Source organism: Lampetra fluviatilis, chromosome 34 (assembly GCF_964198595.1).
Source record: "Lampetra fluviatilis chromosome 34, kcLamFluv1.1, whole genome shotgun sequence".
NCBI lineage: Eukaryota > Metazoa > Chordata > Hyperoartia > Petromyzontiformes > Petromyzontidae > Lampetra > Lampetra fluviatilis.
Genome location: NC_136308.1, coordinates 8,510,952 through 8,533,192, shown reverse-complemented (window position 1 = coordinate 8,533,192; position 22,241 = coordinate 8,510,952). Strand labels below are relative to the sequence as shown.

General features: G+C 47.7%; 1 protein-coding gene across 4 annotated transcripts in view; it reads left to right on the top strand.

Moving 5' to 3' along the window:
* The window catches only part of LOC144944350 (neuronal cell adhesion molecule-like), a 115,363-nt gene that overhangs the window by 59,401 nt on the left and 33,721 nt on the right, over nucleotides 1-22,241 (top strand). For 3 of the 4 annotated variants that reach the window (XM_078872452.1, XM_078872449.1, XM_078872451.1), the window contains 9 exons: nucleotides 731-836; nucleotides 2,754-2,950; nucleotides 7,655-7,777; nucleotides 8,099-8,269; nucleotides 11,912-11,986; nucleotides 13,987-14,098; nucleotides 16,165-16,349; nucleotides 19,516-19,647; nucleotides 20,418-20,561. In XM_078872452.1, the coding sequence (XP_078728578.1) occupies nucleotides 731-836; nucleotides 2,754-2,950; nucleotides 7,655-7,777; nucleotides 8,099-8,269; nucleotides 11,912-11,986; nucleotides 13,987-14,098; nucleotides 16,165-16,349; nucleotides 19,516-19,647; nucleotides 20,418-20,561 (1,245 nt within the window). The remainder of the gene's footprint in view (nucleotides 1-730; nucleotides 837-2,753; nucleotides 2,951-7,654; nucleotides 7,778-8,098; nucleotides 8,270-11,911; nucleotides 11,987-13,986; nucleotides 14,099-16,164; nucleotides 16,350-19,515; nucleotides 19,648-20,417; nucleotides 20,562-22,241) is intronic. The other variant, XM_078872453.1, reaches the window with a different exon arrangement.

Below are 22,241 nucleotides of genomic sequence, written 5' to 3'. Positions count from 1 at the left end.
CGCTTTGAATATCTGTAATTGTATTTAAAAAATGCAGTACAATTCGATTTTAACCGTAATCCTTCTGTAATCATAGCTTTTGCAGTAATCACAGCTTTTGTAGTGCCTTAACCATTTATATTTTCTGGTTGTTCAATTGTAAAATAACAAAAGAAAAGCACACACAATATGTTTATGCATCGGTTCATCAGTTACAATTGATTCTGATGCTTACAATATGTGCATCGAATTGTGTGCGTGGAAAACTACGATTTACCATTCATCCGAATTATACGTCAAAGCACAGTTAGTCGATTGACAAGTCACGTATGGTGGGGTAAAGTGTGGGCACTCTCACCTCATCCAAGACGTCTGACCAGCAGAGTAGGCCAAATACCCATCCAGAGGCGCTCTTCTAGAGCTCTGTCTCGTGGCAGCCCTTCAAGCCAGCAATGACGTGAGCAGGCGATCGCAGGGCCGCGCCTCTTCCCTTTCACCTCTTCATGCTCATGGAATATTTAGCCGCATGGAGCGAATACGGCTCTACATAGAGATGCAATACAAATGAGACGGTCAATTAAAACGAGACGGGAAACAAAAAAAACATTGATTCTCAAATCAAATCCTCGGGATGGGGTTGTGGGGTACGGTGTGGGGGCAGAAATCGGGTGATTAACTGCATTGCAAGTCAGAAGCCGCCGACTGACAGCGCCGAAGTGTTGCTTTAATGTGTGCCGTTTTTGTTCCGCAGTGGAGCAGCCGCCTGCGATCACGAAGCAGTCCCCCACTGACCACTACGTCGACCCGTTAGAGGACATTTTAGTGAAATGTGAGGCCAAAGGGACCCCTGCCCCGAGGTACGTGGTTAACCAGCCGTGCCGCCGCACGGCGTCACATTAAACCCCCAGGGCTTCTGCGGTGGGCCCCACTCCGTTGACTGCATCCAGGGTGCACAGGGACAACCAGGGGTCAGTTTCAGCCGGACCTGTTTGGAAGTTGAAGTTAGCGGTTCGAGCCTCACCACCGTCCTGGTTAACACTGGCGGGTGTATTAAGGCGCTGCAGTAACGAGATGTTAACTACCTCGCCTGGTATACATGAGGTCGTGGGTTCGATCCCGACGCTGATGCCTGCTGTATATTTGGAGTTTGTATGTCTCTCTCCCCGTGGTTGTGTGGATTTTTCTCCTGGTCCTCTGGGTTTTCCTTCCACATTTATAATTAACATGCGTTTCGAGTATTTGGCTGGTGTAAATTTCCACGTGATAAGCCACTTCGTTGAGCTATAATTTGTGGCCAGGTCACTTTTTAAAAAAGAGCTACATAGCTCAGTTGACCTTACCTGGTAAAAATATGTAATAAATACCATCGACGATATGCACGCAAACCTGCTTTACACGATCGACGTCGCAGATCCCGTGATGTTATTTGAAATGGGTGGGCTACGTGCGAACAATTGCACGGCAAACGAATTCATTTGTGGAAGAAAAAAATAAACACACAATAACACATTGGAATATCACTTGTATTGTGAAACCTCGCAAGATTCTCCTGAAAAAGATGTTTGAGTCTCATTGAGGCTTTCCTGGGTAAAACACATGTCTGTATTTATATTATAACAATGTCATTTCCCCACCCTCCCATCTGCTGCCGGCGGGAGGTTTGGGTTTGGGGATTTGGGGGGAGTCTTGGAAATATTCCATGAGAAATAAAATGCTGTGCACAACCTTTTGTAATTGCAATGCTGGATGAGGGCCTCTCTACGCAGTGCAGCGTGGGGGAGGGGGGGGGTGGCAGCTGGGTGGGTTATTTGACCATACTTCACCTCACCGGTCAGTGTGGGTTGGTGAAGGCTGGAGAATAATTGAAGTAGCAGTGCAACAGTGGATTTTTCTGCACTGCCCTCTGCTGTCAGCGTAGCCTCACAGCCTATAACAACCTGTTGTGCACAGTGGTCGCCCATCCAAGCACAGTCCAGGCTAAACACCTGCTTAGCTTCTGAAATCTGGAGAGATCTGGCGCGCGTTCCGGGCGATTTGGTCACAGTGCGTGCAGAGAATGCAGGCGCCATATGGCAGTGATAATCCGGCACGCAAAGTCCATGCAGAGTGAGCGAGATGCGAGTTAGAGACAAACTATGGGAATCCAGCTTCACAGAGCACGCTCGACTATTCCGTGGGTAGAGCAGTGAGCAGTTGTTGTTTTTTTCCCGGCTCGGTGGCTCAGCGGTAGAGCAAGCAGCTCGCAATCAGAAGGTTGCGAGTTTGCATCCTGTGCGGGGGGTTGACTCAGCCCATCATCCCTCTGGGGTCCATAAAATGAATACCGATGTTTGGGAAGTCCACGGTGGTTGTCCAATGGTTAGATGGACCCTTGCCATAACCACGTGGCTTTCCCACCACCTGCTGAGGGCTGTAAATGGGAGTTGAGTGCCGTCCACCTCCAATGCTCATTTGAGCAGAAAATAATTTTGACCGTTCTTTTAAACTACAAGCCTAAGGTTATTTTGTTTAACCAAGTGAGCCATAGAGTAGAATACTGGTAGTTTGTGCTCATTCAAAGGATGGAGTATTAAAACTACACGAGCTCTCTCCTGTAGCCCTCTCGTCGTTGCTAGCAGACCTCAACATTGGCATTTAGCTCCCGAACGTGTTGCCATTGTGCGCACGAAACGAACAGAGCCAAGTTTAGAACTCAAGAGACCAGGCGAGTCCCATGCTTGCAAAAGCGACCCGGGTCAGTGGAATGGACGGCGCTGTCCCATGCCCCTTTGCAGTTATCGTTGGACGAAGAATGGCAAGTCGTTCGACCCGAGAGGCGAGGTGGGCGTGGTGGCGGCCGAGAGCTCGGGCTCGTTCACCTTCGTCAAGAACAGCACCGGCCACGCCAAGCGGCACGAGGGCGACTACCAGTGCCTGGTCTCCAACAAGCTGGGCACCGCTGTCTCCGACAAAATCAAACTGCGCATCGCAAGTAAGAGCCACCAGCGCGTGGCAGGCACAATGATCACCCCAACCTCCCAACCCCCTGCCACCCGCACTCCCCCTCCTCCTCCCCCATGCCGTGTTGGCATCGAACAAACTTAGATTCAGACTATTTATTTACACTGGAGGAATCCGACGAGCCATGAAGCTCTATTTCGCAGATGTCCAACTCTTGGGGGGCACGTAAGGCTTAGGAAGAAGACCCCTCTGCGACACATCGTGGGCGGGGAGGACAATATCTCACAATGCTGGACCGGAAGAGGGGAGAGCCTCAAGCTATTCTTGTTCTTGTTTCACCGCAGTTTGTGAGTGCACGGCTAAAGGCACAAAGCAACGAGTGGCCAGCAACAAACAACGCTATTAAACTTTAATCATGGGCGTTCAAAACCAACACATATAACCAATATACGTATCAAAACTCTTAAAATGTAATAAAAAAATTGTTCCACCATTGGAACCTCCTTTGCCAGTAGCAAAATATGATTATTGGTTTTCTACTCTTTTATCTGGCAACAAAACTGACACCTTTTTTACAAGGAGTGATGTTTGCATTGACCACAATACCTGCGGTCGGAATGCAAACAAAAAACACAACTCTGATAATGTGCACTGTCCTTGAAATTGATTGGTCCACACCCGAGACAGCTTTTATTAGAGCCTAGTCTCACATGGTGTTGGACCAGATGACGCCAAAAGGCGCCTTTTGGCGTCATCTGGTCCAACACCATGTGAGACTAGGCTCTAAGAAAAGCTGTCTCGGGTGTGGACCAATCAATTTCAAGGACAGTGCACATTATCAGAGTTGTGTTTTTTGTTTGCATTCCGACCGCAGGTATTGTGGTCAATGCAAACATCACTCCTTGTAAAAAAGGTGTCAGTTTTGTTGCCAGATAAAAGGGTAAAAAAACAATTATAATAAATAATAGTTGTTTTTAATTGAGCAAGGTTATTAGAACTTGGAAATGCATTGCCCTTGGAGGTCTATGAGTGCACAACAGACACAACAACTGTGACTATTCATGTTCCGGGAAGAATTACAGATTTCCCAGGGTAGCTCTCTGAATAAGAGGAGGATCCTGTAAAAACCTGGACGGGTGGCAACCCTGACGGCAAGTGCCGTCAGCAAGCACAGCACAGGCGGGAATGTGGTGGCGAGGGCCATGCCCAGCCCGCCTTTGTCCATCTCCCCAGTGACGATGTTTGCAGACCACACCAGAGACGCATGTAAGGTTGAGTCAACCTAGGGGAGGCCCAGGACCAGTTCAGATAACAAATACAATTGTGTCTAGTGGAAGAAGAAAAAAATATTTCTAATATGGGATTTACTCTACGGGCTGACGCATTTATATTTGTACAATTAGCCATTTGACTTCAGAAACAGACATACGTGCAACATTGTCAAGCACTTTCTCTCAATATAGAGGGTAAAAATGGATTAACTGCTGAAATATTCTACTTAGAATTGTTTGAAAACCTGCCACACTACCAATGAATTAAGCCTCGCACACCGAAGGCAGGTTCGCGCAGTCGTGACGCTTGTGCCTCACAGCAAAAAAGGGGTCTGTGTTCGATTCCTGACTCAACTGTAGTTGTACGTTCTCCCGCTGTGTTTGCACTTACGACTTTGATGGTAATACGTGACGTCCTCAACAAATTCACTTCATGAGGTTTGCACGTGTCCCGTTGTAATGGCTAATTGGTGTGCTCTTGTACAGGCATCACTTTTGATATTTGTCCAAGAAGGTAACGGGGGGTTAAATTGAACATATATCATGCAGGGAAATTATCACGTGCAAAGTAAAGAATTGAGCAGAAGGTATTTGTTCCTGATGGGTTCTCTTTCTTGAATTGCTTCATGCGTACAAATGAATGCACGCGTTGATTGCAGTGCAGCAAATGGCATTTAATTACATATCTTCCTTTCATGGAGCTTTTGCACTTCTGATATTAATGAGGCCTTGAAACATCTTAGGTTAATTTCAGTGTATTAAATTACATTGCTGCTGCTCCTGCTGCAGCAGGAGTATATGATTACACTGAAAAAAATCAACCTTTAACATTTAAATAGTCACATCCGAACGTCACATTCGACTTACCAATTGTTAATTAAAGAATAAAACGGCTAAGGGCTTTTTTTTGGTCTCTCTATCCTCATCTTTTATTCCACGCCGTACAAACACAGGAGTTATTAGAAACGCCTGTCCGCACGCGATGACCATGCGAGCAACCTGTTCCATCCAGGGCTGAATACCGCCGCACTCTATACCAATATTGGCGAAGCCATTGGGCTCTCAATTCCGTCTCTACCGATCGTCCTGTCAGTCTCCGTGAGCCGCGGCTTAACCAGGAAACCGCCACAGCCATAGGCACGGGATTGCAGACATTTATCATCGGAGCAAAGTGACAGCAGGCATCTGTTTTCATAAATGGGGATTTCAGCATGTCGGGGATGTAATCTGCGCAATAATATTTCAAATGAGTGCCCGAAAGTAAGATGGGATGTCTGCGTGTGTCTTCTTTTTCCACACAATATGTTTTAAACTAGACTGTCATGTAAGACCTTACCAGCTGCGATTGTAGACTTGTGTCTGTGAAACGCAGCACTTATGTGATAGCCTCGCACTATGAGCATGGCACGAATGTAAAATGCAATCATAATTTGATTTTTTTAAAAATCCGATTATTTTTTTCCGTCACGATTCTCTTGCTTTCGTGTCCGTGTTTTTGAATGTGTTAATCATGTCTTTTTTTTCTCATCGTTTGGAAAGATGTCCACAGTGACATGCCTCCTAAGATGGAAGGTAACAGACGAGCTATCCATGGTAAACGTTTGTAGATGTGTACCTTCCCCAGTTGACCCTGCAGTTCCATCAGCCAGGGCCTCCCTCATTCCCTGCAACGGGAGTGCTTCCCTTCAGAATTTCACCAACGTCCTTTTGTTTTTTCCTTGAAAAATATAACCGATGTTTGCACGGATGTGTGGCTACCGTAAGCTGCATGTGCAGGGCTCTCTATTTTTTTTAAAAACATTTTTATATTGAAAATGAGATGGAGGAAGAGGATGCTGCCATGGTATAATGATGGTCAGCTCACTGGATTTGCCATCCACTTGTCTCCGGTTCAATCTCCCGGAGTGGAAGTTGAAACGATGGGACGCTCTCTTTAATTCTCCCCACCTCTGTCCACTCGGCCGTGTAAATGAATACACCACCCACAGTTAGTTGATCGGCAGGTCGTGTGTGGTGGGATAAAGTGTGGGTACTCCCATGTCTTCGAGACATCTGGCCTGCGTGGAAATGACACGCCAAAATAGGTGGCGAGGAAGGAGCCCTTTAGAGGTCTCTTGTGGAGGCTCTACCACAGCAGTGGCGTGAGCAAGATGTTGCAGGCCTCTACTTTTAGCTTTTCTAATGGAGGGAAAGAGTTCAGGTGTTGGCTGGCTGGTCTGATCCACGTGTTGGTATTGAACAAATTCGTACGAATTTTTTTTGCCAAAACCATGCTGATGTCTCCATTAACAACAAAAGGGCAAATTGCCAAGCCAGTGTGATTCAGCTATTTCGCCAAGCCGCAAATTGGACCCCATGTAATAAACAAGGAAACCAGCCAAATACCAGTTCTGTCCTTCCTCCCGGCGAGAAAATACATCTGATTGTTATTACTTCTCTTTTTAGTAATCAGTGATTGCCAAAGCTGCAAAAAAAAACCCTCTCCGGCAAACATCCTGTCAAACAGATGTTTAAATACACCCACCTTCCCAGTGTGTCTACAAACTTACCCAACCCACGTTCCCTGCGGAGTACCTGTTCTACCTTCCTACTTGTGTACCTAAACATCCCCAGTGCCTTCGCAGGCACCTGCCTATCCGTCGTGTTGTCTCCCTCGTGTAAATCGCACAGTGCCATGATGTATTGTTACTCCCAGTGGCGGAGCTATCAAGTGCGTAGTCGGTGCAACTGCACCGGGTTCCATGGTCCAGGGGTGCCCAGGCCGCTGGGCGACAAAGGGGGTAAAACATTGTAAAGTGGGCCCTATTGCTGGGTGGTGACACGGCCGAGCGGTTGTGCCTTTGCTGCTTGGTCGCAGAGGTTTGCTGTTGGAGCCCGGCGGTTGCCCTGGTTAACACTGCGGGTATATCATTCGAGCATTTGCCGCCTGCGTCATAGCGGACGTTAACAAAATTCCGTGATAATATTTTAAGAAGAATAGGCCACGTGCGCTGGCGTTATGGCCCACATTTTGAAAAAAATAACAACCTCAAAGTGTATTCAATCGGGGAAAAAAACCCGCCACCATAGCAACGTCGCCCCCCTACTGTTGATCTGCGACAGATTATCCTGTCCTCATGCGTGCAACGTGGCGTCTTCGTGATATCCTTTGTGCTGTAGCAACTGGTGGTCGCGACCATCATCAAAGGCCTCGTTAAGAGCCCGCGAGGACCGTCAGCGCTGTGCGTTCGAGCGCATGTGCATAGCGTGTGCGTAGCGTGTGTAAAGCGTGTGCGTATTGTGAACGTGGTGTGCGTAGCGTGTGCATAGCGTGTGCGTATTGTGAACGTGGTGTGCGTAGCGTGTGCATAGTGTGAACGTGGTGTGCGTAGTGTGTGCATAGTGTGAGCGCAGCGTGTGCATAGAGCGTGCCAACGTTCGACAGCCAGCGGTGACCGCGTGCCCATGTTGCGTGCGTGGCCCAGGTACCCCCAAGTGGCCCAAGGAAGTGCTGGATCCCATCGAGGTGGACGAGGGCAACTCGGTGGTTCTGCCCTGCAAGCCTCCCCAGGGCGTTCCTCCCCCCAAAATCTTGTGGATGACGAGCAGTACGGAACGACGACAGAACACAATGCCAGCCGTTACACAAATATCTATATATGTATAATATGTTTATATTCTGTGTCACAAAAACTCAACAGGGGTATATCCTTGCTATCAAGGAAAGTCGACAATGGTTGTCCTATGGGTAAAGCTGCTCTGCCCCCTGACACATGAATGTGGAATTTTCACCTCTGGCTCGAGGCTGTAAACCGGAGATTAGCATCACCTCCACGCTCACTCGAGCGGGAAAATAACTTTGGCCCTTGACGTACCTTTCCTTGCCCTGCCGTATGCGAGTTAGGGCATTTGTTTTTTTGCCTTCGCAGCGCTGGACCACATTGGGCAGGACAAGCGAGTGTCGCAGGGCCTCAGCGGTGACCTCTACTTCTCCAACGTCAAGCCGGTGGACAGCCGAGACGACTACATCTGCTACGCGCAGTTTGTGGCCTCCCGTACCATCATCTCGAAGGAGCCCATCAAGCTGAAAGTCCGCTCACGTAAGATTCACTTGGGCTGCCGTGCACACTCGGTGACCGCCAGGTTACGTGAAATATTATCACGTGCCATCCCGTGTGGATTATGGATAGGGTAAACAAATAAACAGGCGAAATTCACTCCACATCTCCACATCAAAATTATAAAAAAAAAAATCGGTTCAGCGAGCAGGCTTATTGGACTTCCGCACCTCCGATTAGCACGGTTGGCTATGTATGGTGTGAAAGAAATTCAACAAACATATATACATTCCGGACAACTTGCAGTAATGTTTGAGTAATGGGCCGTACTCTGCTGATGAGACCCATCAGCAACTGTCAGCTGTTAAATATTTAAACAGGAGGCCAATAGGTTGATGACTGTCATATTTAATTATATATTTTAAATATTTTTACGCAAGAATAACACTGCCATATGTTATTACGGTATTTTTAATAGTGTTAAGATGGTAACCAACTAACGTTACACTTGAGGATAGTGGACGTTGGATCTTCTTTTCAAACGAAAGAGGATTCTGAAATGTATATGGATTTAAAAGTTCTGTTATATTTATATATATATATTTCTATATATCACATTACGACGCCCTCTTTCTATCATGCTGGTTTAGGAAATTGGCCTCCAGAGAGAGATGAATTCACTGCGGATCTTTGATATTCTGAACCAAGCTGTGATTAGGCCTCTCAACATGGTGCTGATCAATGCTGTGTTCTACAACATGCACGGTGCACGTGTGTGCGCGTGTGTTTGGATAAGGCATGAACAGGTAAAAAAAAACGCATTACCGCATTCAACAGAACTTCGGCTGTTAGTATAACGCCCGAGTCGAAATGAAACTCTGTGCCCAAACGTCGCAGGGAAAGTCTTCCCGCACTGACCATTGTTGGCTTTATCTCAGCAGTCGTCTGAAGAATATTGTGCGGCTCTCGCCAGTAAATCGCCGACCAATCCGGCGGCCTTTGAACGTGAACAAGTTTCACTGGCTGGCTGGAAGCTGCGGCAAAAGCCAAATAAATTACAGGCAAATGTTTTGGAGTGCGTTGTGCCTCGTCCGTCTCCAGGCTCCCGGTTTATTTTCCTTGAAATATGAACCCATTGACTGGCAGCTGAGCCCATGGCATGTTCGCAATTGCCTCTACATCGTGGCTGAGAAACTGTGCTTCAAAGAGCAGAGGGCACTTGTGGTGTGTACCCGTGCGCGTGGTGTGGCAAATGACCCATGAAAGTCCTTCAACGCGGTGGTACATGAGGCAGCCTCTGTGTGTGTGTGTGCGTTTGTGTATATGTTTGCGCGCGTTTGTGTGTCAGCCAACTCAGCCTTAAGTGAGTGCTTGGTGCAGACGTCACCAACATTGAGACAAAAAACGGCTGGGTGTGTTACTAGCCATCACCAACGCCCGTATTCCGTACCGCCATTTGTAGGAGTTTGTGCACATGTATTGCCCTGACAGCCTGTGTAGGCTCTATGGGGGATATTTGAATTTTGTGGTGAGCGGTGGTGCAGCGGTTAGTTACAGTGCTACACAAACTCAGCAACCTGAGTTCGATTTCCGACCACGGCTAATATCATCGGCGAGTGATGTATGAACCGGTCCTAGGCCTCCCTTAAGTCATCTCGGACTTCACGAATGGGGAGACAAAAATGGTCAGGAATGGTGTTTCCCACACCACCCACACCACCGACTCATGCACCCTGTTGGACTTCATAAATGCTTACTAACACGGTCTGTTATGGAGTGCAGGGGAGATCTTTGTGTGTGATTGTGTGTTTGTGTATGTCTGCACGCACATGCCTTTGTCTTTTTGCGTGTGTATCCCTGCACGTACGTGCAAGTGTATGAAAACCACCTTCTTGATTTGCACTTGTGTGTGAAGCAGGCTGTTTGCCTTGGCTGCTTTGCCAGTCACATCCATCGCTGTTCACCAAAACCTGTTATTATAGGTCCCGACGTTTCAGTTAAAGGTCATGATTTGGTAATAATTGTATGCTCGCATTGCCAGTAGTTGCAGGCGGTGGAGAGAATACTATTCCCACCCTCCTGCGGAGACATACGTCTAAGGCAATCAAACAACAAAGACGGCGTTTTCTGGCAGAGCTGCAAAGGGAAAAAAAAATATTCCGCTGCTATGGAGAAGAGACCTCCAGAACACAAACTGTCACTCACTCTTTGAATCCATGACTGGCAGCATTATACATGTCCCCGAGCTGTCCTTTATTCATCAAACTGTTTTGTGCTATTTGACGAAACAAAGCGAAGAAATACTTCCGGCGGATTGAGAACGCAGAGCCTCGATTTGTGGTCGCGAGTCTCTTTCGGAATGCGTGGCAGAATCTTTGAATCGACGGCAACTGAAGGGCTCGTCGTTTCAATTTCCTTCCCCACGTTGCCACGTGCATGACGGCGCTAGATGCATCCTGTACGTGTGTGTATGTATGTATGCTGGGAGCGGTAGTGTCGTGGTTAGTGCACTGCGCTATGAACCCTGCGACCCGAGTTCGATTCCTGCTCACGGCCAATATCAGTGGTGAATATTTGAACCAGTCCTGGGCCTCCCCTAGCTCGGCTTAACCTTAAATGAGTACCTGGTGTGGAGTATTGACATCAGGGAGACACACGTAGCCGGGATCGCTTGTTGGCCACCCACCCGTTTGTGTGCTGTGCCAACCTTCGTAGGAGCATGCTCCTTAACAGCACTTGCCTCAACAACCTGTTCAGGCTACACGGGCGATCTTGTGTGTTTGTTCAGATGAACGTGAGTGTTCATTAGAATTTCAAGTGCAAATTCGATCAGGCATTGTCCTATGACGTAGCACACCAAGAACTTCACTCTCCCAAAGCAATTCCCGGCACTGGTCGAATATTGCACGAAATTAAGGTCCTTAAAGAGCACGCGTACTGCCGATGGATGAAGGTGTCTCCCCCATGCCGTGTCGCCAATAACTGACCAACAGGTTGGTCAGTGCTGGTTGGCGAAGGGTGGCAGGAGGAGGGCCGGTGCTGTTAGCCGCAGCCGGGAATCGAACTCGGCTCGCTAGGGGTGATAGCACGTTTGCCTTCACCACCGCAACTCCTAATTCCCACGGATAATTTGTATTTGTCCTTCTGATAACTTTTCTGCTGCAAGTTCAGGACAGCGTCTTCACTGTCTTGCTGATTATTGAGACCTCGGATGGCCATTGTGTGAGCGAAGGAAATGACTATTGAGTAATGTTGCATAGTCTTGGCCGAGCAATCATTGGAATGTTTCATATGAGTAATGGGCATTTTTTTTTTATTGAAACTTTGAAGTTCTGTTCATCAGCCAAAGGTTGGCCAGGTTTGTAGAAGGATAATTTTATAGTGACACTGTACATGAAAACAGTGTTGGATATTACGCGATTTGCTTCTTACTGCACTCTAGCAGGGTACAAAAATAGTAACGAATTGCATAAGCCGGTCAGGTCTCCATAAGATGGAGTTGTCCTATAAACAATTCCTGCATTGTGATATTCAACATTCTGACTTCCTCAACCTCTGCAGCTAAAGTAAAACAGTACCTTTACAAAATCTTACTTCATGAATTATTTTTTACATTTTCTCCTTCACATGTGTGCGTTTTTTGTGTTTTCCTTTTTCTTTTATCGTTTTTGAAACTTTACGCAGCTATTTCATTTGTTGCAGTGGAAACACTTGATGACGCACAGTCATCGAGTGTGAACGAAACCCAATTAGCTGTTGGTGAGTGGCTCGAGCCGGCGATCGCTTGGAGACTAACAGCTGACCCTCTTAGCGCTGCCTTCCTGCGAGACTCCTTGTGACCTTAGGCCTCGAACTCACGGGCGAGCTGAAGTGCGCTCTCACCGCAGTGCGATGAATGAACGCACACTAATCCGCCCTTGACCGCCATAAGAAAGGTTACGATTGGGCCGGGTCATCTGGATGCGTGCCGTTTCTGATTAACAGTTTCCGGGCCCGGCAAAGCAAAACAAGCGTGGATGCGCGCGTGGGTGCGCGCGCATCCCGACGTCTGCAATGTGGCCGCGTGCGCGAATTAAATTGGAATGTTGTCGTGAACCCGCTTCGCACAAGAACAACCGCGACGGTGAAATGTCTAATTGGCGGAACACGAACCGGCGGTCGATCACTTCGAATTGCAAGTGAGTGCGAGGTCTAACACACGCGGAAAAGAGAATGCAACGGAGGGAGAAATAATCATAATACAGCACATGCTTGCTTTTTGGTCATTTCCCTCTGGGCTATACCATGGCATCACCTGCTCATGTTAAACATTTAGGGCACGTATAACCCAGCCCAGTAATGCTGCTGATGGGATTTTCTTTTTTCTATTTTGCTCTGCGGCTGGTTCTTCTTACTGCTTCATGTATCTCACTCGCCCCGGTCGGAGTGTGCAAATTGCAGATGTGCGTAAATCACAGCCGAGTGTGTTTTGTTAATGCACAGAAGGCAATTAATCACGATGGATGTGTAAGTTCATCCAGCTAAGAGATGACGCAGAGGACCGCAATCGGAAGTTCGCCGAGTTCAAATCCCGGTCAGGTGTTGACTCCGCCATTCGTCACACTCGGGTCCATAAAATGAATACCTCTTCTGTAGAGAAGTCGAAAGTGATTTGTCCTGTTTAAGATACTCTTGCCCCTACCATAAGAATGTGGAATTTCACCACTGATTCAGGGCTGCAAGTAAACAAGAGGTGAGCATTGTTCCCCATGCTTAGTAAAAGCAGGAAACCACTTTTTTCAATTTTGACTGAGGATCATGCGATTTGCCCAAGTACACAAGATTAAAAACATCAAGCAGTCATGAATGTATGAAACTAACGTGTGCTCAATTGGATTATAAAATTAAAACGTGTTCACGAAGTTTTGTATAAAAGTAATCTCTAAAGGAGTCTTCTATTTACACAAATATGATCAATATTTAAAACTCTTTGCTTAAATTATTTAATTAGCAATTTGTAATAATTTTTTTTGGAATGTTTTGATAACTATACGTTTTTAGCAAATCTTTCGTAAGGGATTTTCTCTTTTTTTACGCGATAACAAAAAAATGTTGCTTGCGCTGATTCCTGAGTTAATACCCAGCGGCTATGATTTTTGTTTTCCTTTGGCTGTTTTCTGCTGGGGCCATTTATTTCTGCTCACGTGACTGACTCATGCTTTCGGGATGTGGCGGCAAACGTGCATGTGCTCTTGCTCCCGCCGGGGGAGGTGCAATTTGTGCCGATGCTGCTGGACGCTTAATTTTGTTCTTTTTTTTAAAGGTTTTTCTCCATTTGAGATCCTAGCGAATGGCACGCACGCGCACGCACGTGCACGCGTGTGCGTACACCACACACGCATGTTCCTCTGCGGCTTAACGATGTGCGCAGTATGAAGGGCAATTCAATTATTCCTCATTAACGCAGTTTGATATCGCTCATGCTCGTGAGATTTGTTACGTGAACTAAGTGAGCAAAATTGATAAAATTGGGTAAAAAAAAAAAGTTACGTAGTTTTTTATGTTCCATCGAGATTTGAACAGCGACGTGCATTACTAATGTCTGTGGTCAAAGTTGAGCGGCTAATGCGTCGTAAATTTATCCCTCAACCAAGACGCCTGTCGTACTTTTAAAAGCTTTTGCCGCTGATTAAACCCACAGCGTCCCATTACGCGTGCCCAGTGCATTGTGGCTAATGGACGTGTTCCCGTTTGTGACGGCGGTGTTTTCACGCTTGCAGCCGGGGGTCTCCGCAACCGCCTGCCGAGCCTGCTCACGCCCCATGGCAAAACCACAAGGATGCACAGCCTGAAAGGAAGTACGCTCGTGATGGAGTGCATCGCCGAGGGCCTGTGAGTGTCTCCTTCTCTACGCCGACGACCAACAGCGCCGCACCTAACACGCCAAACACGTGGAGTCACAGTCAAACAAAAACACACACTTTGGTATTTTTTGTGTCTAATTGTATCCAGGTTGTGCCGTCTGTGTCGTGCCACAAGGCTCTCTATGCATTTTAATCTCTCGTAAAGCAATGCAACCCACCCGTGCTGGTGAATGGCCTGCAGAAGCAGATGCGACAGAACTACCTTCAAGTGACCTCCGGTCCACACAGTGGGGTGGTGGGAGGGACACTATCACGTGACAGTTAATACAATGTTTTCATTATCAGAGCTGCAATTTGTCATCATTAAGCGCGGGAAGCAATTTAATGTGGCCGTTGTTTTCAGGCTATCATTGGTGGCCAGGTTGAGACCATCAACTTGCGTCGCTAGACGACCCGATTTAATCACAGGCACCTTGCTTGGACTCAGCCATAGCATCTCAGCAAAGCCAGCTCAGCGCTCTGACCTCTGATCCACCCGCCCATCTCTACGGAGCAGTTGTTTTAATGATCCATACTGAGGTAGCCAGGGAGCTCAGGCGTCGAGAGACACTGACCCATCGTCTCATCGCTGAGGTTCACCCGCATGTGATTAAACCAAGTCCTCAAATGTAGTACATTCATGGCCTCAGCCCAGTTGCCAATAGCTCCACAAATACATTATCTTATTAAAGTTTGTTTTCCACTTAATTTGTCTTTTACAAGGTGCCTTGTGGCCCATGGGGACAAGCGCGCCATAATAAAATGGAGCTATATGTCATATATGCTAATGATGTGGTATTGCACAGGTCTCTGTTGTATAGCTTCTGGAATGCGCACGCCTCAGCAATTTTAAGAATATAGGCCAATTGCACATTTTGCTGCCCTCGTTGCAACTGTTTATTTCCCACTCTCTTGATTTAATTTGTTCTGATATCCGTGCGGGGGGGAGAGAAAGAGAGAATACATGCATATATTTACGAAATCAGAATGCGAAGTAGGGAGCAAAGCTTGGCTCACAATTACCGCCACCCTTCCAAGGTGCAGGGTTCGCCGTGAGGACGCCGACTAAACAAATGACCTCAATAACAAAGGCATGCTACTGTAGCGTGATTGCTCGCGCACTGCTCCCCGGTCCAATTCGCCGCAGCAGCTGACACTGGTCGAATTTTCTCTCAGATTCCCCTGCTTCTGTCCACCCGGCAGTATAAATGGATGCCCCCCCCCCCCCTACAGTTAGTCGATTGAAAGGTCGCGTGTGGTGGATTAAAGGAGGCCAGATTCCCGCTCGGGCTGTGGTTCCCATCCCGTGGTCTGTGGGCTGCTGGCGGTCTGCAGGGCCACGGGAGGTGTTCTGCCCAAGTGTTGCAGATTTCTTGGTTTTTTTACTGCCCATTGCAGAAGCCATTAGATTTAACCTGCTTTTTATTGACTAATCCTATAAATGGATTTAAGTTGGCTCAGTACTTCCAGAGTAGTTATGATAAAAACACATGTCATTGGCGCATAACGGTCCACAAAACTGATTTGCGGGCTGACTGCGGTCAGTGGATCCAGAAAGGTTTTGGAACCGCGGCTCCGGCAGGAGGAGGGGGCGGCTTCCCCCTCCGCCAGAGGCCATTCCGCCAGCGGTGGCACGAGCCAAGAAATTGCAGGGCTTCCGCCTTCATCGCTTTGGGCCGCAGTGACAAATTTGTGTGTGTCTGTGTGTGTATGGGAGCGGTAGTGTAGCGGTTAGCACGCTGCGCTATGAACTTGGCGGCCCAGGTTCGATTCCCGCTCACGGCCAACACCCAGTGACGATTATCTGAACCGGTCCTGGGCCTCCCCTAGGTCGACTCAACCTCAAATGAGTACCTGGTGCGGTGTGTAAACATCGCCACTGAGGAGACAAAGGCGGTCGGGCGTGGTGCTGGCCACCCACACCCTCGTGTAACGTTCCGGCCTTCATAGGTGCTCGCTAACAGCACTTGCCCCTACAGTCTGTTAAGGCTATACGGGGGATCTTTATCTTTGTATGCTGGCTCGCGCACTTTTCGCTCGTGCGTGTGACGGCAGGCCGACGCCGGACGTGCGCTGGGAGAGGGTGAACGGTCACATGCCTCGTGGCCGCTTCTCGACGGGAAACCACAACAAGACACTGCGACTCCACCCGGTGGAGGTGGAAGACAGCGGGCAGTACAAGTGCATCGCCAGCAACAACATGGGCTCAGCGCACCACTCCTTCGTCGTCACAGTGGACGGTAAAACGCCATGGGGACAATGCCCCCAGCGAGACAGCCGACGATTGTATTCCCACCTGTGTAAATTCTTTGTGATTTGGACTGCGCCGCTGGTACCATGTCATGGCACAAAGTGTCCGTTTGAAGTCGTTGCACAGCATTGCGTTTAACTGTGTTCGAGAGTGCCCCAGTGGAAGAGGATATCGCAGAACTACAGCTGAAATCCCTCAGAGCGAACTTTTTTAAAAATTGTGATAATTGTTTTTTTTACCCTTTTATCTGGCAACAAAATTGACACATTTTTTTTACAAGGAGTCATGTTTGCATAGACCACAATACCTGCAGTCATAATGCAAACAAAAAACATAACTCTGATAATGTATGCACTGTCCTTGAAGTTGATTGGTCCACACCCGAGACAGCTTTCCTTAGAGCCTAGTCTCACATGGTGTTGGACCAGATGACGCCAAAAGGCGCGCCTTTGTAAAAAAAGGTGTCGGTTTTGTTGCCAGATAAAAGGGTAAAAAAACTATTATCATATTTTTTATTCTGGCAAATGAGGTTCCAATGGTGTTTTTTTAAAAACACTTTCTCCTCACTCACAACGCCTTGCTGCAGAGAAAGGTGCATCGCATGGCAGTCAAACAAATACGTTTCGAGTTGCACATAGATTCAATGTAACTGATTTAGGTGAGAAAACAAATGTAATATGATCGCTTTTTTGTACAGTCATTGCTGATTTCGCTCAGACCATCAACTGGCTACACTTGAGAACCCGATTCAATCGTGTTTGGCTGCCCCAGAATCGAACCCAACATCTCAGCATCTCTGAGCCAACTTTACACCTTGAAAACTCAGACTTAGTCCAATTTTTCTCGAGACTAGTGGCAGGAGTTTGTCCTGGCAATGACATAAAACCACATCCGTGGATGATGTCACCTCGAGATTACTGTTGAGAAAGGCAAGGGGAAACCACCTCAACTACTATTCCCCAGAAACACCACAAGATCCCAGTGTTTCGGGGTGAAAGAGGGGGTGCAGGGGGATGAGATGGGATGGAGGGAGCTTCAGCCAGGGACCTCTCCTTGGAGAGAGAACCTAAAATGAACGCTCGCCCATGATGCGTGTCAGGCGGCCACAGGATGCCGGCTGCGGCAACAATCCGCGTCTAAAGTGAACGCCACGTCTTCATTGAGCACGCCCGGCAAGGAATGCGTTGCGTGGCCGGGTGATGTGGGGATAGAGTGAGATAAGGCAGTGCTGGCTTGTCTGTGCCGTGGATGAATGGATGACAAAGTCGACAGAATCTGGGGGCGGAGAATGCAGGCGGCGCGTGTCCTTACAAACCCTCTTGCTCCCCCCCCTCCCCCCACCCAATTCAGGGTTGCACACGTGGGACCACCTCCAGAATGTGGATTAAGCGATGCCGATATGAGATATGAACTGTCGATTCCCACGTCGTTTACAGGAGTGTTCGGCTCATTTGTTCATTCTCTGCATAGATAACGGGCGTGGGTTCAATTCGGGTTGCTAGTTGTCGTTGTAGAGATGCAATGGATATCAATCATGCGTTTTAATGATATGTTCCCTAGTCTATGTCCTCTGGTGCGCCTGCTTCTTAATTTCATTTTGCATTCCATTTCATCTCCGTTACGGGTCCCCTGAAGGCACGCGTCGCTTAACGCTCATTCGAATCGCGGCAAACTTTGAAGGGCCTTTGTTGTTGCGCGATATAAATCAACGAGGCACTCCATCGCGTTACACGGGACTCCCATCGACATTGCCCAGTTTTTTGTTACATTGCCAATTTTTCACGCGACAATTCAATTATTCGATGGCCGTCGCGTGCTCCCGCCCTCGCACGCCCGTGCGTGCGTGCCGCAAAGTCGCACCTCCGGCGAGGGCGATTGGCGACGTACGCACGCGAACGAAGCTCAGGTCCAACGCACGTGCTCGCACTTGCGGCAGCACAGGACGCGATGCCCGTCCCGTCGCGAGAGTAATTACGACCGACACCTCGGAGGCCGCGACTCGCTGCGGATGGTGGCGGCGGGGAGGGCTTGAGGTTCACCGGGCGGTTATTTGGTCTCACCACAGGGCGAGTAAGGACAGACGCGGTGCGGTCGAGGACACCGCCAGTGCAGTAAGAGTGCGTGACATTCCCAAACCACCGGAGACGTGACATCTCCCGAAGGCCATTAGCTGATGCTCTTCTGAGATTGCAGAGAGCAGCGTGTGCGGGTTAGAGGCTAAAACATTCCATGATTAACAATAACAATAGGCGGCTAGCTTAAAAAAAAAAGAGGCATGATGTAATTTCTTTAGAGTGCGCTTTAACCTCACACAACGCCACTTTAGTTGCTTAGGTTAAATCGATACTGGAGGTCGGATGACAGACAGACACGCATGCATGTGAATAGAACCATTTGCTGAATAAAAGCTAATTGAATGCATTGAATGCATTGCAGCATTTTTATAGTGCACAGGCAAAGGTTACCGTTATGTAATATATTCTAGGTTTTGGCAGCATCTGGCATGAATATGTATTTTTAACTTCTACGATATTACAATAAATTATAGCGCTTTGTCTATTTACTGCTGGGTCAAAGGTCTCCCATGCCATGTCAGTCATGGGTGCTGTTTGACCATACTTCACCACATTGGTGAGTGTGCTTGGTGAAGGGGGAACAAGGGCTGTTTTAGATAATACTCACCAATGATGCGAGTCGTGGCCAGGAATCAAACTCTGTGTGTACATCTGTAAAGGTATTCCTGTTTGTATATGTATGTAAGTAAGTATGTATATGTGTATATGGGAGTATATGTATATATATCTGTGGTTGTGTCTGTGGGCATACTTGTGGGGAGTGGTAGTGCAGCGGTTAGCTTACCATGCTACGAACCCGACAACCCGAGTTTGACTCCCGCTCACGGCCAACGCCAGTGATGAATATCTGAACTGGTCCTGGGCCTCCCCTAGGTCGACTCAGCCCCAAACGAGTAGCTGGCACGATGTTTAAACATCGCCGCTCGGGAGACAAAATCGGCCGGGCGTGATGCTGGCCACACAACCCCCCTTCCGCGTCCCATTACCGGCCTTCACAGAGTTGCTACTCGCTAACAGCACTCACCCCAGCAGTCCGTTAAGGTGACACGGGTGTGGGATCTTTGCCTCGTTCACGCGCAGCGGCCCCGTACTGGACGGCCAGGCCGGAGGACCGCATCGTGGCGCCGGGCGACGACGCAGTGCTGCATTGCGTCGCTGGCGGAAAACCTCCGCCGGACACTCACTGGCTTCTCAACGGCAAACCCCTGAACGGTCAGAATCAATATGTTTTTTCTTCTAGATTTGAAGCTTTCCTGACTGCATTCCTAGCAGCGTGCTTCAGCCGCACCGAACCTCACAAAATTAATATTCAGGGCCTACCTTGGCTCCTCCCACCCTCAACCAGTATATATACAAGGACTGTTTTCTTGGAATTTCTCTCACTTGATACAGCTATCGTGCTGTGACGGTTCCACCTGAAGACGGAAGCTTGTGTTGCCTCCGAAACGTCGTGATTTTTATTTTATTTAAATTTTACTTTTATAAATTTTAATTTTGTACCTACGTGACTTTACCGAAAAAACCTAAGAATACAGAATCAACATGTTTCATGAATTGAGCGAGGCTATAATTGCTTGGGAAAGGATATGACGATGACGGGAGGTATTCCACAGTTGAGCAGTGGGAAGGGACGAATCAGAAATAAAAGGGTTGTGATCGACATTGTTGTGGTGGAACATGGCACGTATCAGGTGAGACAGTGAGCGACCAGGCCCTCATCACGGGTGGAGGTGTCAATGAGTTCACCTGAACAGGAACCACGGTAGTCGAGCTAGAAGAGCGATAGGGAGGCGGCTGACCACCGATTGCCGAGTCAGTGAGAGCTGGACCATCAACCTCCCCGACTGCTCTACTCAGAATGATATCCGGTGCAGCGGTGGCCGGCACGGGTCCTTCGGCCGGTCACGACAACACGGCTAGGCGGCGGTGGCGGCGCCGAGAGTTTTGTGCCACCGGCAATCGATCCGCCTGTGCTCCCGCAGAGGCACCGGCCGAGCCGCACCGCACCGTGAAGGGCGACCGCATCGTGCTCAAGAAGCTCGTCATCGGACAGAGCGCCGTCTACCAGTGCGTCGCCTCCAACATCTTCGGCACCATCATTGCCAACGCGCTCGTCAGTGTGCTGGGTGAGGCCCCCCCCTATCCCTCTCACCCCCCCCTACCACCACCCCAACCCCCCCAGCTCCCCCCTTCTACCCTCCCCTTCCCCTCGACTTGCACGGACGTCGCTCACTCCCCTTCCCACCGACGCTCGTGTAGCCTGCTTAGTTGGACACTTGTGAAAAGGGCTTCATGGCTCGTCGGATTACTCCAGCCTGAATAAAGATTCTGATTGGCAGCGCCCGCAAGTCTCCTTTCTGATGCAGACCAGCTGTTCGAGATTCACTTGTCAGTGATTTAGCCATTCTTTTGCTTTTTTCCTGAGAGTTGGTGAATTGCAGACCTGCCGCCTTGAAGTATTCGTAAAAATAAAGCAATACAGAAATAAAAATGAATTACACGAACATCAACATGAAACGTCCATTGAACAACATTAATTAGGTCGCATTCTCAATTAATGAGACGTATTTTACAATTTAATTGCTCGGCACAAAAAAACTAAAACCGCTTCAAAAGCATTCGTAGCCGCTGCATGATTAGCCTTGCGACCTCTATGTGATAAGTGTAAATTATTATTATAAAAATTATTAATAATAATAACGATCATTGAGAGTTGAATGCAACATTGATCGCACCTCGTGTCTTAGCATGTCATTTAGCAGAGGTGTTGCTGTGTTATTAATGCTCAACATTGGATTGGCTCGTAGTCGTGAGTTGACGCATTCACTGCCCTCGCGACTCGGTGAATTGTCACGATTCAGGGTCACGATTCAATTCAAGAATCAAATTATATTTATAGATTTGAAGCTTTCGTGACTGCAAGGATTCATATTTCGATTTAAATCTTTCGTGACTGCAGGGATTCATCGTCTTGGTTCTTTCGTGACTTTACCGAAAGAACCAAGACGAGGATTCATATTCTTGGGTTTTTTCGGTAAAGTCACGTAGATAAAAAATTTAAACTAAAATTAATAAAAGTAAAATAAAAATCACGACGTTTCTGACGGAAGCTTGTGTTGCCTCCGAAACGTCGTGATTTTTATTTTACTTTTATTAATTTTATTTTGAATTTTTTACCTACGTGACTACAGAAAAAACCCAAGAATACAAATTATATTTGTTTGAACATTTTTGTGAAACACCATTGCACACAAAGTGGTGCTTGCCACAAAAGAATCGCAATACCTTGCCGATCTCGTCAAGGAGTATAAACCACCACGCAAACTCCGGTCATCCTCGCAGCAGCTTTTGGCTAACCATCGAACAAAGACGGTCACTGCATCGCGCACTTACAGATGAGCTTCTGCGACCATCTGGAATCCTCTTCCTTCTGATATTAGGAAGCCACTGGAGTTATGCACTTTTAAATCTCGAAATGCTTTTTGTGTTTAGTTTGTTGTCCTTCCCCCGCACCTTTGATGGTCATAGTTTATCTGCTACGCTGCAGATACATTATGTTGAACCCATTACGTACCATCCATCACGTATGCAAATGTAAAATAATTGATGTTTGCACACACGCTGAGATGCAATTAGTATGAGTGTAAATATCAATTGATGTATTGTACTGAGCGAACATTTTTCAATATACATCCATCTATCTGCATCGGTCAATGGGTACATTTCCAGTTTGGGCAGATCGATTCAACCCATTATCATACATTCCAGAATCTATTCAATAAGAACCACATTGTGAGAAGGCAACA